General features: G+C 30.2%; 1 protein-coding gene across 1 annotated transcript; it reads left to right on the top strand.

Annotated features, from left to right (window-relative positions):
* The first annotated feature begins 12,972 nt into the window (after positions 1 to 12,972).
* LOC126666807 (peroxidase A2-like) lies at positions 12,973 to 15,930 on the top strand. The gene is made up of 4 exons (XM_050359682.1): positions 12,973 to 13,215; positions 13,931 to 14,122; positions 14,570 to 14,738; positions 15,387 to 15,930. Exons 1-4 carry the CDS (start codon positions 13,003 to 13,005, stop codon positions 15,836 to 15,838), a joined length of 1,026 nt encoding a protein of 341 aa, XP_050215639.1. The 5' UTR covers positions 12,973 to 13,002; the 3' UTR covers positions 15,839 to 15,930.
* The last annotated feature ends 959 nt before the right edge of the window (positions 15,931 to 16,889 follow it).

The raw sequence follows: 16,889 nt of genomic DNA, 5'->3' as shown, positions 1-16,889 counted from the left end.
GTCCTTGAACTCAGCCTGGATGTGATTGGATTTGCTGGTTGTGGGCTCACGAGCCCGGTTTATACTTTATATTACATCGCTGGACTTTGAGGTCTCGATTATATCGGTTCTGAACCGTTACAATGCATAAAATTAACGTACATCATGGCAGCGCGGTGTCTGGGCAAGGAGTACAACAGGTTATTTTCAGCTCCATTCTTACTCGTTTCAGCTCCATTTTTCGTGCAAAAACAGACCAAAACGCATAAAACAGAACAAGGAAAACATATAGAATATTTTGGGAGTGTTTCAAATCGAATTAAACACCAAAAATATCGATTTACAACAGCTTTAAGGATATAAGAGTTCATGGCAAACAAGCTCAAAACACCCTAAACATGCTCCCTAAACGTTTCAATTAATTGGGTTTCTGGATTTGAGTATAGAAAACACATTAATTCTAGCTATTAACATGCTTTCTTATTGATTTGATGGAAATTTCATAAAAATATTGAATTTGACTATAATGCCAATTTATGGAAAAACCAACAAAACCATCTAATATACATCCTGGTACATACCAATTCGACATACATGATTATTATGCAATAAAACTATAGGTATGAGTTCTTGCCTCGTTTGCTGGCGAAGAGGATAGGGAATCCAGCTTCGAATCTGTGCAGGGTTGTATTCTTAGAGAACTAAAGCTTATTTTAGGTGTTTTAAGGACTGGAGTTGAATGATTTTTGTATGTGTGTGTGGTGTGAGGTTCAGCCTATGCTAGGGTTTTTAGGGGGGGGGGGTGAATTTTTGCTCTAAGTTTCTTATGTTCTGGTCCGGCTTTTGGCTAAGCTCTCTTAAGGCTGTTTATATAGAAGTTATTAGGGTTTAGCGTTTACTTAAGTTAATTTATTGTTTTGGCTAGTTAGATTTTAGGTTAAGTTGAAGAAGTGTTAAGTGATAAGTGACTAGGATTATTTTTAGGCTTAATTGCGTAAAAAATCACAAACTTTAGCGTGTTTTGCAAATTTAACATAAACTTTCAATTTTGGCAATTTAATACATAAACTTTTGATTTTTGGCAATTTTAGCACCGATCAATTTTTCGTGAAAAAAATGCTGATGTGTACACCGGAATAACCACTATTCCGGCGTCCGCATCAGCATTTTTCTCTATTTTTTTTGAAGGAAAATTGATCGGTGCTAAAATTGCAAAAAGTCAAAAGTTTGTGTATTAATTTGCCAAAATTGAAAGTTTATGTTAAATTTGCAAAACACGCTAAAGTTTATGATTTTTTACGCCATTAAGCCTATTTTTTATTATTTACATTTAAAATTTTACCTTTAATTTTTAGATTTGAACTTGCTAGCTGAGTTAATTTTTATTAAGAGAAGAATATTCAGCTATGATTTTATTACACTAAATGTCACTGTCATAAAAAAGGTCACTGAGTTAATTACAATAACTGTACTGAGTTATACTTTTTGTTAAAAAAATACCGAGTTATACCTCATTTTGTAATTTTGGTATGTCATGTAAGTAAAAGTATTGTGTTTTAAGTATTTTTCGAAGAAAATGATTTCGGTTTTAATAAAATCATAACCGAATGATCTTTCTATAACAAAAGTTAACTTAGTATTTTTTTTTTTTTTGTAATTTTATTGAATAATTTAGTAATTTAAGGAGTTTAATAGACTAAACCCATCTAGAGTTTCCTGTACTTTACACTTTTTTTTCCGTAGGTCATTATATTTCATTTTTGCATTATCTGGTCCTTGTATTTACCTATTTTTGATTTTCAGGTCCTTTTTGAGTTTTTTCAAAGGACCTGAAAATAAAAAATAGGTAAGTAGAGGGACCAGATAATACACAAATGAAGTATAAGGATCTACGAAAAAAAAAAGGGTGTAAAGTACAGGAACCTCTAGATGGATTTGGCCAGTTTAATATCCATATATTATATCTTATAGATGTTCAAGTATTATACATATTCGGTTATGTGGACTGCATCATAATGGCAATGCAAGGAGTGCATTTGCACGCATTTGCTTATGTAATTTATTAGTATATACAAGTTACAAACATTTCCAAATTACTTTATGGATTATATGATAAATTAAGAAAACTTGAAAGACTTAAATTAATTTATGTATTATTATTCTTGAAAAACAAGTCTATATATTTGAAATCAAATACAGGTAATACACATCCAAATGGCAAACTTTCCACAATTAAATCATATTAAATGTATGTTATCATAATAATTATTCAACGTAATGATTATTCTGTATTATTATTTAAATTCCAAAAAATATCATAAGTTGACAAACAAAAATTTCCACCGTCATTTTGTCTCTTAATTAATTAAAGAAGGCATATTTCTGGATCAAACATAATGGAGGTTACTGAATTTCTAAAACATTTCAAAACAAATATCAAAATTTATTTTATTTTTTAGAGATTGTCAATCTTTCAATTTTAGTTTCAAAAGAATATTTTCGATCTAATTTTGATAATGTAACCATTTGAATTAATATATTTAAAAAATGTCAGCAATTCAGTTATACACCACATAAAGTAATATTCATTTTTAAAGAAAATATATAATTTGATAACGTTTGTCTGGGTGATAAATATGTTTAAATTAGATTACAACATAAGCATAATAAAATCGAAAAGTATGAAACACAATTTTAAATTTAGTGACCTTAAAAAATAAATATTTGATGTTCTTTTTCAAATAAGGGTTAATTGCATAAAAAGTCACGACCTTTACACGAATTTTCATTTTAATCACGACTTTTAAAAATTGTCATATAAAACCATGACCTTTTATTTTTTTTAAATCTATCACCGACTATTTTTCCGCTGAATTTTACCTTTCATTTTTTTTAAATTTGCCGCATTATGGTGGCCACGTCATAAAAAATACACCAAAAATTGATTTGGTGATAGATTTGAAAAAAAATAAAAGGCCGTGGTTTTATATGACAATTTTTAAAAGTTGTGATTAAAATGAAAATTCATGTAAAACTCGTGACTATTTATGGAATTAACCCTTCAAATAATTTGAAGTTCAGTTATCTAGAAAGTATTTGATCCATAATTCTATAGTAAATTTTACAAAGATATTCTAAATAAAAGAAAAATTATCAATATAGTTTAACTTATTTTTGTTAATACAAATATTTTAGACTTGATTGGAAAACTTACGTGGCTTAAATACATGAAACGTCTCTTTTCTTAGGAGAGTATTCAAATCAAATCAGTTTGGTTTGGTTCAATTTGTTTTCTTTTTGCTATTAATAAATTACTTGTTTGATTAGTTCAATATATGTTTATAAAAATTAGGGTCAATTTTATAAAAAATCACAATCTTTACATGAAGTTTTATTTTAATTACGACCTTTAAAAGTTGGCATTTTGTAATAATCCATAAAATTTTAAGGTATTAGATCGTGCCACGTGTCCTAAATTATGAATTTAGGTCAAGTAGGTCGGAATTGGAAATTTAGTGAAGAATTATAGTCGGATTAAGTTTATTAAGTTGATTGCGGAATAATAATTTTATTTGGTAATTATTATTCGTTAGAGCGAGTATTAGCGGGACTAAGGAAAAGTTAAGAAAACTAATATAAAATAAAGTTTCGTGTTATTTGGAGATCGTTTTAAAATTGGACGCGGGCGTTAATTAAAGAATTGAGTTAAAGTACGAGATTGAGCTGCTTGGCCTAAGTGTACTTTAGCCATTATATATATAACTTTCATCATCAACTTCAAAATGAAGTTTCAGAAGCCATTCTTCTTCATTTTCCACGATCAACTACGACAAACCCTAGTTTTCTAGTTTCTTGACCAAATTCGATGATATTTGTTGCAAAACGATCCTAGAACGAAGGACTATCAAGGTAAACTAGACGTTTTAAGGTTTGTTTGATTTAATTTGGTGGGTTTTTGATATAATGTTAGGTTACGGCGAAACCGTACTGTTATCGCGTATTTGATTCGTTTTAAGCGTTTCTATTATGTTTTTGGATGGATTTGAGTGTTGTTTTGAGGTTGGATATGTTCGGAAGTGTCTTAAGCAAGTCAGAATGGGTTTTTGATTGATTTTATGGCTGTTTGGGCTTTCTGCCCTCGTCTGCACGATGTGCAAATAATTGGCACGACGTGCCAATGCTAAGGCATGGGTGCCTTGATCATTTTCGATCCATTTTGTGTACAGAAGTTTGATGTAACATGTCTTGAGTCGTTAGGATCTTGCAAACTCCGAAAACGTGAAATTTGGAGTTTGAACATGAAGAATATGATTAGGTTTTGATATACGGAATTTGACGTTTATGTTTAAGGCTTAAGTCGTAAACCTAAAGCCGTATAGCGTTAGCATCGAAGGTCGATAAGTAACGAAGCAATGAAATGAGATTAGACGCAGTTAAAACTAGACGAGCTACGTATAAGTTTATATCTCGAGTCTAGAATGTCTATAGAGTTAGATTCTTACTCGAGTTATGTTTGTCTGTTTCCTAGATCCGGCGAGGCAACCAGCTACCGGACAAGGAGCTTGACGGGGGTCGTGTGATCAAAGTTTTTGGAATAGCAAGCAGTTAGTTTATAAACATTTACTTTTGATGTATTAAAAATGCATTGCTTTCTAAATGCAAAATGTTTTATATGAATTGCATAACATGATTTATTATTGAAATGGTTTGTATGAAATACACGCATCATAATCTTGAAACCAATATAGATTCGATGAAACATGCTTACCTATTGGGCGGCAATAGGAACTATGTGATCACTAGTTAAAATCGAGCGATATACTTATTTGTTGTGTGTGTGAATTTGATACGAGGTCAGCATGGTTGAATTATCCCACGACATGTATCTAATGAGTCGCCATGGTTGAACTATCCCGGAACTTAGATCGATCGTTGGATTTAAGATGGTACGAGTCACCATGGTTGAACTATCATGAGGCTCTTCCAGATTGTATGATTGACATGGTTGAACTATCCCGTAACCTACCATCAGGATTAAGTTATTAGTTTGATTGCAAGAAAGATTCAAGGAATCGAGGATTAGGGTTTCAATCGGAAGTTATATTCAGATGCATAGGAATGAATGATTTACAATATTGTTTTGTTTATAGAATATTCACTTGTAAACTATGAACTCACTCAGTTTCGACTGAATCCGTTATTTTAAACATTTTCAGGCAAATAGTCTTTTGACGTGATGGACTTCTATCCTTGCTTCAGAAGTCTGTTTAGAAGTATGTACAAAAGAAGTTTATATCGACAACGCTGCGGTAGTCTAGTCCTAAACGTTATGTGATTTTGTCAAACGGTTTTACGTATCTATAACTCTGATGTTTTGTAAACTTGAATAGTTTAACTGCGCTTTAAACCGTTTGCTTTTGATGTGCGAAATAGGAAAATACTTGATGTGGCATCGCATTGTAAGACCCTTGTTTCTATTTATAGTTATCAATATGTGAATAGATGTTTGACATCATATCGTTTTAAAAGCTTTTCTGAAAACGCTTGCATGATAGCTATTTGATTTGATCGGACAACGTTTATAGTGATTTTAGGCTTTTCTGAAAACGCTTGCATGATAGCTATTTGATTTGATCGGACAACGTTTATAGTGATTTTAGGCTTGCTACCACTCCCATTTCCTAGCGCTGGTCTCGGCTCGATATTTCGGGTCGTGACACATTTAAAGACACGACCTTTCATTTTGTTTCAAATCTATCAACAAAGTAAAATTCGGTGTATTTTTCTAACTTCAAATTACTAATTCTACATATTATAACTAATATATAATAATATTTGGTGCTAATTTATAATCTCGGATTTCATTAATGGTTTAGTGAAGAATTTCGTCAACAAAAATACATTAAAATGATAGATTTAAAAAAAAATGAAAGGTTATAATTTTATATGGCAACTTTTAAAGGTTGTGATTAAAATGAAATTCCGTAAAAAGATCATGATTTTTTGTAGAATTAACCCTAAAATTATATAAAATGGTTTTCAAATAATAAAATATATAACTAAGTTTAAATTAATCAATAATTATAAAAGAATTTGATTGGGTTCTATATGTATGAGCTTTGAGTTTAAAATCAGAGAAAATAAATTATGAAATATGAAATTTTATTAGGTTAATCTCATAAAAAAATCATAATTTTTACACGAAATTTTATTTTAATCACAACTAATAAAAGTTTCTATATAAAACCATAACTTTTTTTTCTTTCAAATTCATCAATTCAGTATATTTTTGCTGATTAAGTTTTTCACTAAACCATTGATGAAAGACTCAAATTATAAATAGACACTAAATATTATCATCTTTCATTTTAAAAGTATGTAAGATTAGGAATTTTTAGTCGAAAAAAATACACCAAATTTTATTTCGGTGATAGATTTAAAACAAAATAAAAGGTCGTGCTTTTAAATACAACTTTTAAAAGTCATGATTAAAATGAAATTTCGGGTAAAGGCCATGAGTTTTTTATGAAATTCACCCAATTTTATTTATTAAACAATCAATGCCAATGATCCAAACAAGCCAAGATTAATTGATGGCACACTATACAAATATGATAATGCTAGAGAAAATAAGAAACACAAAAAAGCCTATACAAGAATTGACAATATCAGCCAGTGCTCTTATAGCACAATGATAATAGCCACAGACATTTTGGTATGAGGTCTCTTGTTCGAGCCCCACTCCCCCCTCCTTAATTATATAAAAAAGTAACAATATCACTTCTCATTTTTCGTTATGATTCATTTATTACTCGTTTAAAATATAACCACTACCTTTGCTGATTTAAACATCGCAGTGAAAATACTTATTTCTTCATTTTCTCAAGTTCGGGTGCGATTCTAAACGCTAAGCACATGATTCTAATCCTTCTCGCAAGATCTAGTTGATTCGTGCATTTGTGTTCATCATTGGTGGTTTAGGGATTCAATTGATTTTGGTCCAACCCTTTGCTCATTTGTTCAATACATTATATTTCAGTTCGTACATCATATTTTGGTAACGTTTCTCATTCTTTTCCATTATGTGATTTGTTCTACGCGTTTGTTGCGTAGAAATGCGATTTTCATTAGTTATGATTGTTGAATCCATATGAATAATCTGGCATGATGTTGCTACTGTTTGAACATGATTAATATATTGATTTGAGTTTTGAAAATCTGATGTTATACGATTCGAATCAATGATGCATGATTAAGCATGTTTAGGCAATTTCTAAAGTTTTTGTGATATCGATTCATATGGAGATTGTAGAATATATTTGGATCTGAATTTTTTTGAGATATTAGACATATGTATGATATGCTACTTGTAATACCCTTTGTTTTTCCGGCTTGTTTCGATGAACTTTCCGATGTGCTTTGCTTGATCTTTTGTGGGTTGGTTTTTTGAAACCTTGGTTTGGTATGTATAATCTTTATTTTGTTGTTCGATCTTGTTTTGGGTGTGGATTGGACCGTTTGGAGAAACTTTGGGCTTAAGGCCCAGAATCATTTTTTTAGGCAGAGCCTCTGTCACGGGCATACCAAACCTGTCACGGCCGTGACAGATCGCTATTGAGCTCGCCGTTTTCTAAAAATAACCCCTTATTTTGACCTAAAATCATTTCCAATCATTTTTAAAATCCTAAAACGGCCGAGACCTCTACCAAACTCATTTCTCTACTCATCCTTCTCATATTTTGATCCTTGATAAGTATTTTGATCTTTTATATCATGGTTTAATCGTTGGTGTCTTGATTTATACGATTCTTGATTCGTTATCCCTTTGTATATCATTATTATAGGCTTGTGATTCATTCAAATTCTGATATATAATTTGTTTTGCTTTCTAGAGGTATGTTTTCCCTTTTCCTTTGTGTTTTGCATAGAGATTCGTATGTTGTTGTGATTGATCTATACATTGGGTGTTATGGTAATTATTTTCTGTTTTTTCCATGTCTTAGATTTGAATATTGTATGTTGGATATTGTGTTAGCATGATTATTATTAGTTATACCTTGGGTGTTGTGAATCGTTGGTTGGCTTTTAGTGCGTTTCGATTAGTATGTTATGCCATGGTTTCTTTGGTGTTTTGATATGTTTATGCGGCTGTAAATGCATGACCTAGAATGTTTTGGTACTTTAAAATTGATGCTTTGTCTATTCAATTGTTTGGTGAATCAATTATTGGATTTCGGGCTTGTTATGCTTATGTATGTATTGTTTGATTTGGTTTTTTGTTAAGGCATATTAGTGGCTGCCTATGGATGGTATACGACTGTTTTTAATGGTTTTAACATGTTGGTATTGTTTAAATTTTTTTGGCAATCGACTCATGATGTTGTAAATGAGTTATGATATGTTTTACCATAATTAATTAATGGTTTTATTATTTATTTCAGATCTCAAATTATGGGTTTATATATGTATGAAATCTTTATTGCACTCATTTAATATGAATTAACACGCTTGTGTTTACATTGGGTGATTTTGCCAAGTGTTGGCTAAATGATTAGCATGTTGTTACAAGTGGATTATTGGATTGTTAAACTTTATTGAGTTCTTTTGTTTCCAAATGATTATTGATTTTATTTAAAGGCTTTCAGATTTTTAAACTTTAGTTTACACTTTGGTATATGTTTGGGTCGGGTTAGACTTGGATCGACCTACATGTGAAATTGAGCTTGTAGTTGTGGTAACTCGGCTAACTCACTATTTTGATATTTCACTTAGTTTTAATGATTTTAACTAAGTTATGTAAGTATTCCGGATTATGTTTTCAAGCAGGAACTTAATTAAGCTTAACTTGTTATTTGACCATGGTGTGTATGTATATTATGCTTTAGCTTGTACTTTGACTTGTGGTTTGAGATACTAGTCCTATGTGATATCTAGTATTCTTTAAGTTAGGGGTTGAATTGATTTTAACTTATGTCTTGGTTTTATAACCGCCGTCTGTTCGTGCTTCGGAGTCAGTGCATGTTTAGTTTGCTTGTCAAATTTTCGCGTGGATTCGTAAGCAGTAAGTTTATAGTGTTATTTACCGCTTTATTAAGGAACTTGTGTAATTTAGTATAAAAAATATTTTCGAACTGGTTTTTGAATTATTATGGAACTGGATTGGAATGTTATGCATTATCGAGACTAAATGCACCAGCAAGTACTTTGGAATCGGCAAACAAATGTCTAGCCTATGGGATTTGACGAGAATTTGTTCCCGTCCACTTTGAAATTTGGGGATGATTCGTCACACCTACTTTGGGTTTCATTTCAATAATGTTTCCATGATATAGTATTATTTACTCATTTTAGTATATCTGACCCCGTTATTTTTCCTATCTCCAAGTTTATGATTTTGATAACTTTTGGTGATCTGCGACTTCTTTCATTCTTCAGAGGTTTATTTGATTTTAATAAAACTAGTCAAATTGTTTTAAACTCTTAGACCGCAGTAGAACTAGTTTACCATATAGTTTATCTATTTATTGGTTTGTCGGGTTGGTCCAACTATTTTATATTGATATTAGCATGTTATAGTTTGGATTTGGAATAATTATATAATTGGCATGTTGTTGGAGTCTCGGGTTTGTGCCGAGCATTTTGATTATATATATTATTTATATAAACTGCTAGACTTAGATTTATGTTACATGTTGAAAATAAGAATTTGTTGTTCAAATGGATTTGGAAGCTGTATTCCAATGATTGTAATTCTTTATGGATTAGAGTAATTTCTTATTCGTTGGGCATCGATAATTGGGATGGCTTGAATTGTGGTGACGCTAGCAATTTCTCTCTTATATGGAAAGCCATTAGGAGGAGCTGCTTTGTTGATGAATTCTCTTAGAATCTCCTTATTAGCAATACCTCATTTTGAGTTAAAAATGAAGATATGATATCAATTTACATTTAACGGTTCTTCGGTTGTATCTACATTTCCTCATCTTTTTGGTCTTTCAAAGCAAAAAAAATTATACAATGAGACAGATTAGAGAATCATCGTAGTTGGCGTTTGCGTCTGTTAGAGAAAGAGGAGTTGCTTGCCCTTCCAACTCGTTTTTAGGAAGTTACTTCTTCTCGCGATCCTAGTCCGGATATTATTCTTTGACAAGGAAAACATATTCATTTAACAGCTACCTCCTTCACCAAACATTATCGTTCAACTCCTTCCCATAGATATGTTATTGCTGGTCTTATTCAGCTGGTAAAAACCAGTTCGTCAGTAGAATGCTTCAAGAAGCTTTGGCATTTTGCAGCTCCTCCTCGAGGAAAATTCTTCTTTTGGACAACTTTTCATAATCAAGTTCCCACCCTCTCCTTCTTAGCAGCACGATTAATTGTCTCGAGAGAATTCAGTTTGTAATTTATGTGATTTAGAGGAAGATCAAAATCACATATTTTTTACATTGTGTTCATTCAAGAGCAGTTTGGAACTTGATTTGGAAAAAAATTGATTTCTCTTCGCTTATACTTTATTATTTTATGGAGTTCTTTATCCAATGGATTAATATAAACAAGAGGTCAATTTATGGAGATTTATGGATCACTGTTTTTATCGTGGTGGTTTGGAAGTTTAGAAATCGAGGAATAAAAAGATTTTTCAGAGGAAGTCTACTTCATTAGAAAACATTATTCATTCTAGTTTTATGTATTTAACTTTTGTTTTAAAGTGTTATAATCCCGAGTTTTCTAATTCGGAATTGGATTTTTTAAGAAATTCTGAATGTATCCTCTTCAGTTAGATTTGTATCTCTGCTCTCAAAATCATAACGTTTTGTGCGTAACTTTGAGTAGTAGGTTTTGGCCACTTCTTGTAGCGTTTTTCAATATATCTTCATTAAGCAAAAAAAAAAATATGCTCATTCGATGCATTAACACATTGTAGATAAGGTCGAATAATTAAACAAATTAATATATATATATATATATATATATATATATATATATATATATATATATATATGGCCTAATTCCTTAAGAACTCCGCGACCTTTTAGCCCATTTTCAATCCTTTTCCAACGTTGAGAAATTTACCAATATTATCCTATTTCGCATTTTCGTATTTCAATTGTACCCTGATATATTAAATTGACGTCTTTTTCATTTGAAAAAAAATTCAAAAACGCTGTCCATGTCTAGCATATATTAAATGTGTATGTTTAAAATTTATTTAGATTTAGTTAAATTAATTAAGAATTTTAATTAGTTTTAATTTGATTATAATTTTTCTGTTAATTTTTTAAAATAATTTTTTTTAAAAGGAAATAAATCTAACATTATCTTTACACTTAGATGATTGATCAATGGTTTCGTCTTTTAAGTAAAACAATTGTCAAAAATTGAAAAATTGGGTACAATTGAAACGAGAAATTGCGAAATAAAATAAAATTGACCAATTTTTAACGTTAGGATGAGATTGAAAAGGGGATAAAAGGTCGGAGTTTTTTTAAGGAATAAGGACTATATATAACTGGGTGCAACTTTGAAAGTGCTCGTCAATCTTTAATATACTTAATTTTGTACGAGTAATATGACTACATTACAAATAATGTTTATAATGAAGTAAAAAATTGAAAATTATTTAGTTATTGACTTTATGATTTTTTAAAAATCTTGTTGATACATATTATTATCCTTACCTAATAGGGAAAATGTCAAATTTAGAAGTTGATAACACGTCTGTTTAGGGTTATATATAAACGATCCCTGAATTTAGTTAAACTAACATATTTATGCTTCAACTTTAATAAGACAATTCATATTTTCTGACAAAATTGCAAAATGATCAAATCCTCCAAAGATTCTACAAAATTTTCAAAAGTAATAATGCTTTTTGAAAACAAAAACAAAATGACAAAATTTTCAAAGAAAACATGTAAAACATTATTAACATGTTTGTTAATATTTTTTAAAATCATTAAATCCCTACTACTAATAAAAATTCATTTAAATAAAAAAAAAATATGAACTTCTGTTTGTTTCAGAAGCAGTTTGTGGAAGCCATACGGTTCCATATTGACAACACTAGATGATCAAAACAACTTCAGCATTCAATTTTTCATAGAACAGTAATAAATCTTTTTAGTAAATATTCCTTATTTTTCAATAATTTTTTTATTATCTTTACTTATCTAATACTTTTAGAAAATTTTCAACAAAAATTCTATATGATATGATGATGTATATAGTTAATAAAGAATGATGTTTTCATTTTAAGGAAAAAAAACTAAAAATATCTTAGTTTTTTTTAAAGTATTAAATAAATTTACTTTATTTTTAATTTCATTTTCTATTGTTAATAATTTTTAAAAAATCTGTAGCTCTCAAAAATTTATTTAGTTTTATATCGTTTAATTAATTTTTGAACTTATTTTAATTCCAAGGCGAAGGTGAGTTGGTAAGACGCTCTCCTGACTTAAGTGAGGTTGCGTGTTCGAGCCGTATTCATGTATGCAGCCGTTTAAAACTTGGGTCAGAGTTTTCCCTTCCACAAGGGACCTACCCAGCTCGAGTGGATTAGTCTGAATATGGAAGGTTTAAATGCGTCGTTTTATAGTTGGAACCATTCTGGACACCTCGTGGAATTATCAAAAAATTAATAAAAATAAATTAAGGATAAAATTAAACTTTATTTATAATAATGTGGCACTTTAAGTTATTAAACTAAAAGAATAACAGAGAAATAATAAACTTAATCAAACATCATGAAAAAAAATCAAAAACTAAAATTTAAGGTACGAAAGTGTTAGTTTGACCAAATTTCAGGGGATATTTATAATTAACCATTTTCATTCAATGACTTTTACTTTAGGATAAACAAAAATTCAAAGAAAAATGTGGTATATTTCCTACCAAGAATAGTAATGAAGAATAATGAAATTGTAGGTAACTTGTCCTAGTTTGCAATCAAAATCCCCTAGCCTCTATAAATACAACATAAATGAGTCCTTCAAAATCACTGAAAAAACATTTTAGAAACAAAAAATGCAGACCTCTCCATTAGTTTTTGTAGCATTAGTTTATGGAGTTTTGGTTGGTGGAAATTTGGCATATGGGCAGTTGAGTTCAACATTTTATGATGAAACTTGCCCATATGCTTCTTGCATAATACGTGAAACCCTAAGGCAAGCTTTCATTTCTGATCCCAGGATTGGTGCTAGCCTCATTAGGCTTCACTTTCATGACTGCTTTGTCAATGTAATAATCTACTTTTTCACCTTCTTTTTTTATTTTTTCATTACTTTTTACTTTTTGGAAAAAAATGATTTTTTTTCTTTATTTTGTTTTCATATTTATTATAATAATATTCTGGTAACGAACTATATTTTTATTTTATTTTTATTAATTTTGAAGACCGGATGTGATTTCAAGACCTAATGTATTTTAGTTATTTCTTGTGCAAGCAACCCAGTAATTATTATGAAATGACTTTTGTATGCTTAATTTGTTTTTCTTCTCTAGTCATTTATTAATTATTATTGGACTAGGACCAAGGAAGTTTCTTTTTGATTGAGATTTTATTATTCAAAACCTAATCACATATTTGTTAGAATTAGAAGTCAATGAGGTTTAATTAAAGTGGCTTGTCTTCCAAAATCCCCCTCCCCAGTTGTAATAATTGAAAAAAGAAAAGTAGGTATAGAAATTGCATATCTTATCATAGCAATGTAATGAAAGAACTAGCTATCCTCATGCTTACATTAAAAAAAAATTATGAGTATTGCATGAAACTTATTTTGTTAAAAATAATTTGATTACTAAAGTTTTCCTTCTTTCTCGATATCGGAATCGGGAATACGTAAAAACGCTTTAAAGAGCGGAATTCTTTTGAGTTTTCTATAATTTGACAAGTTAACATATCTTATTAAAATTTTACTAATGAAAAATAATCAATTAATTTCATATTTTTCAGGGTTGTGATGGGTCAATATTATTGGATAAAAGTGAGACTATAGACACTGAAAAAGAAGCATTTGCCAACAACAATTCTGCAAGAGGTTTTGATGTTGTTGATACAATGAAGGCTAGATTGGAATCCATTTGTCCTGCCACTGTTTCCTGTGCTGATATTCTCACTATTGCATCTCAACAATCTGTTACTTTGGTAACAAATAAATATCTACTCCTATAACTCTTTTATTTTAGGGTTAAATGCACAAAAAGTTACCAACTTTCTCGTGTTTTGGTATTTGACACGAACTTTTAATTTTGACATATAAATACACAAACTATCAATTTGTTTGCATATATGACTAAGTTTCCGTTTTAGGTGAAAAACGGTGCCGTTTTAGATATAAAACTTGCCGTTTTAAGTATAAAACATTGTCGTTTTAGGTCAAAAACAGTGCCCGTATTATATATGCAAAAAATTGATAGTCGTGTATTTATATGCCAAAATTAAAAGTTCGTGTCAAATACCAAAACACGCGAAAGTTGGTGATTTTTGGAGCAATAAAGCCTTTATTTTATTACATAATTCCTATCATTTTCCTGTTATTGTTTTTTATTAATAAAAGGTGAATAATTATTGTTTATGAATATATAATTGCAGTCAGGAGGTCCATCATGGACTAATTTACTTGGAAGAAGAGACAGCAGAATAGGGAACAGAACTCTAGCTAATTTGAACATTCCAGGTCCCTTCGACAGTCTTGAAAGGCTCAAATTTACATTTTCTAATGTTGGCCTCAACAATGATACCGATCTTGTTGCATTATCTGGTAACTTTCCTCATAATATTATAGTATAACTGAGCCAGTAATTTGATCGTTATTTTCCATTTTAGTGATCAAATTTTCATTCTTTCTAATTTGGTAATTACACTAAATTTTAATTTTATTAGTACGAAAAGTTTTCCGGCAAAATATACATATATGGCAGCCGAATTTTATTCTATTTTTATGTATAATCTGGCTTAAAAACTCCTTGATGTAGTGAAATTATCTATAAATTAATGACAAATTATTGTAATAAAAAAAACACAAAACGGAAATGATTATCACGTGGAAAATCCGGCTACCACGTCAGCACTTTGACCGGAATACCTCGGTGGAAAGGAAATTAAAATTTAGTGAGTAAAATTCGGTCACGAAAATAAAATAAAATGATATTTTGAGTGCTTCTGGGATGAATTACGGCCTAAATACTTTCTTGGAAAGAAAATAAGATTGTTATATGAAAAATCCGGCATTCACGTCAGCATTTCGGCCTAAATACTATTTTGGAAAGAAAATTATAATTTAATAATTAAAATAAAAATTCGGTTAGCAAAATATAACAAAACGATAGTTTGAACACTCTGAGTATCAATCACGCGAAACTAAGCAAAAGAAGCTTTTGTTGGACTAATTGTTTGCCCTTCCATTTAGGTGGCCACACATTTGGAAGAGCTCAATGCAGAACATTCGTCGGCCGTTTGTACAACTTCAACGGTACAGGTCTACCAGACCCAACTTTGGACACAACATACCTAGAAACTCTTCGTCAAATCTGTCCGGAAGGCGGAGATGGCACCGTCCTAGCCAATTTCGATCCATCGTCACCCGATTCATTCGACAATCACTATTTCTCCAATCTGCAGCAGAATAAAGGTCTTCTGATAAGTGACCAAGAACTGTTTTCAACTCCTGGAGCTGATACTGTCGACATTGTCAACAACTTTGGGAATGACCAAAATGCTTTCTTTGACGCATTCGTTGTTTCTATGATCCGAATGGGAAATCTTAGCCCGTTAACGGGATCTGATGGCGAGATTAGGCTGAATTGCAGAGTTGTTAATGCACCTCCAGCTCAAGATTTCGAGCTTCGAAGCTCCATTTGATCAATTATGTTATGTTTATTTATGTACGTGTATGGAATTATATAGAATAAGCTTGTATGCAAACTCATCCTTTGGGTTGTTTTTTTTTTTAATTATAATAAAGTGTTTTCTCCTGCTTATAATAATGACTTTTATTCACGCGTAGTCAATATTTATGGGACATGTAAATATATAATTTATTTATAATAATAATAATAAGTATAGAAAGAGAAAAATACGCTCTTTATGTTTCAAAATAATAATTTTCTTTTTGAAAACACACATTTTTTTTGTCATAGACTAAACTTCATTACATGAGATGAGGCAATATAAAGATAATAACTTCATCACAATGAGTGAGTTATGCCAGAATCCAATGATGATACTGCAAAACAGTCATCTAATAGGGTTTTTCGGCTATCAAATGAGCCGCCCGAATATATATAATAAAGACCGAAAAATTAAACTGAATATAATTGTCATTTCAACTTCTCATTATTTATAAAAAAGTAAATTTTAAAAATATTTAAACCCGATAACTCATTTAAAGATGAAGAGACGTTGTGGTAACAATGTTTTCATATGTGTCTAAATTTATATTACTTTGCCATAATTAAAATTGCCAAATTTTAGCCAAAATAAAATAGAATTAGGCAAGAAACATAGGTCTATGGTTATTTTATTAATAAAATGTATTTTAATTTATTTATATATCACTATTGGACGAATTATACTAATTTTCATTCAATAGAAAAATAAATAAAATAAATTTTAACAAATTAACTACAAAAAGTCATTATTTGTCAATATTTATAATATATGAAAATATTAAGTATTGATGGATTACGGCATCTCGACGGCGTTAATCCTGCAAAACAGTGTAGATGGCTAATCGGACGGTTTGTCCAATTAGCTCTTTGATGCTTAAGTCAGTTTAGGTTTAAGGGAGAATAATTGTATTTGTTATAAGTTGTGTGTTTATATTGGGTTTTCTAGGTTCATAACGCAGCGGAATTTCAAAAATTTATATAAAACTCAAACCAAGATCCATGTAATTCGACTTAATAGATTA

The sequence above is a fragment of the Mercurialis annua genome, linkage group LG2 (genome assembly GCF_937616625.2).
Source record: "Mercurialis annua linkage group LG2, ddMerAnnu1.2, whole genome shotgun sequence".
In the NCBI taxonomy this organism is placed as follows: Eukaryota; Viridiplantae; Streptophyta; class Magnoliopsida; order Malpighiales; family Euphorbiaceae; genus Mercurialis; species Mercurialis annua.
Note: the sequence above shows the minus strand (reverse complement) of the source record. Positions and strands in the feature narration are given on the sequence as shown.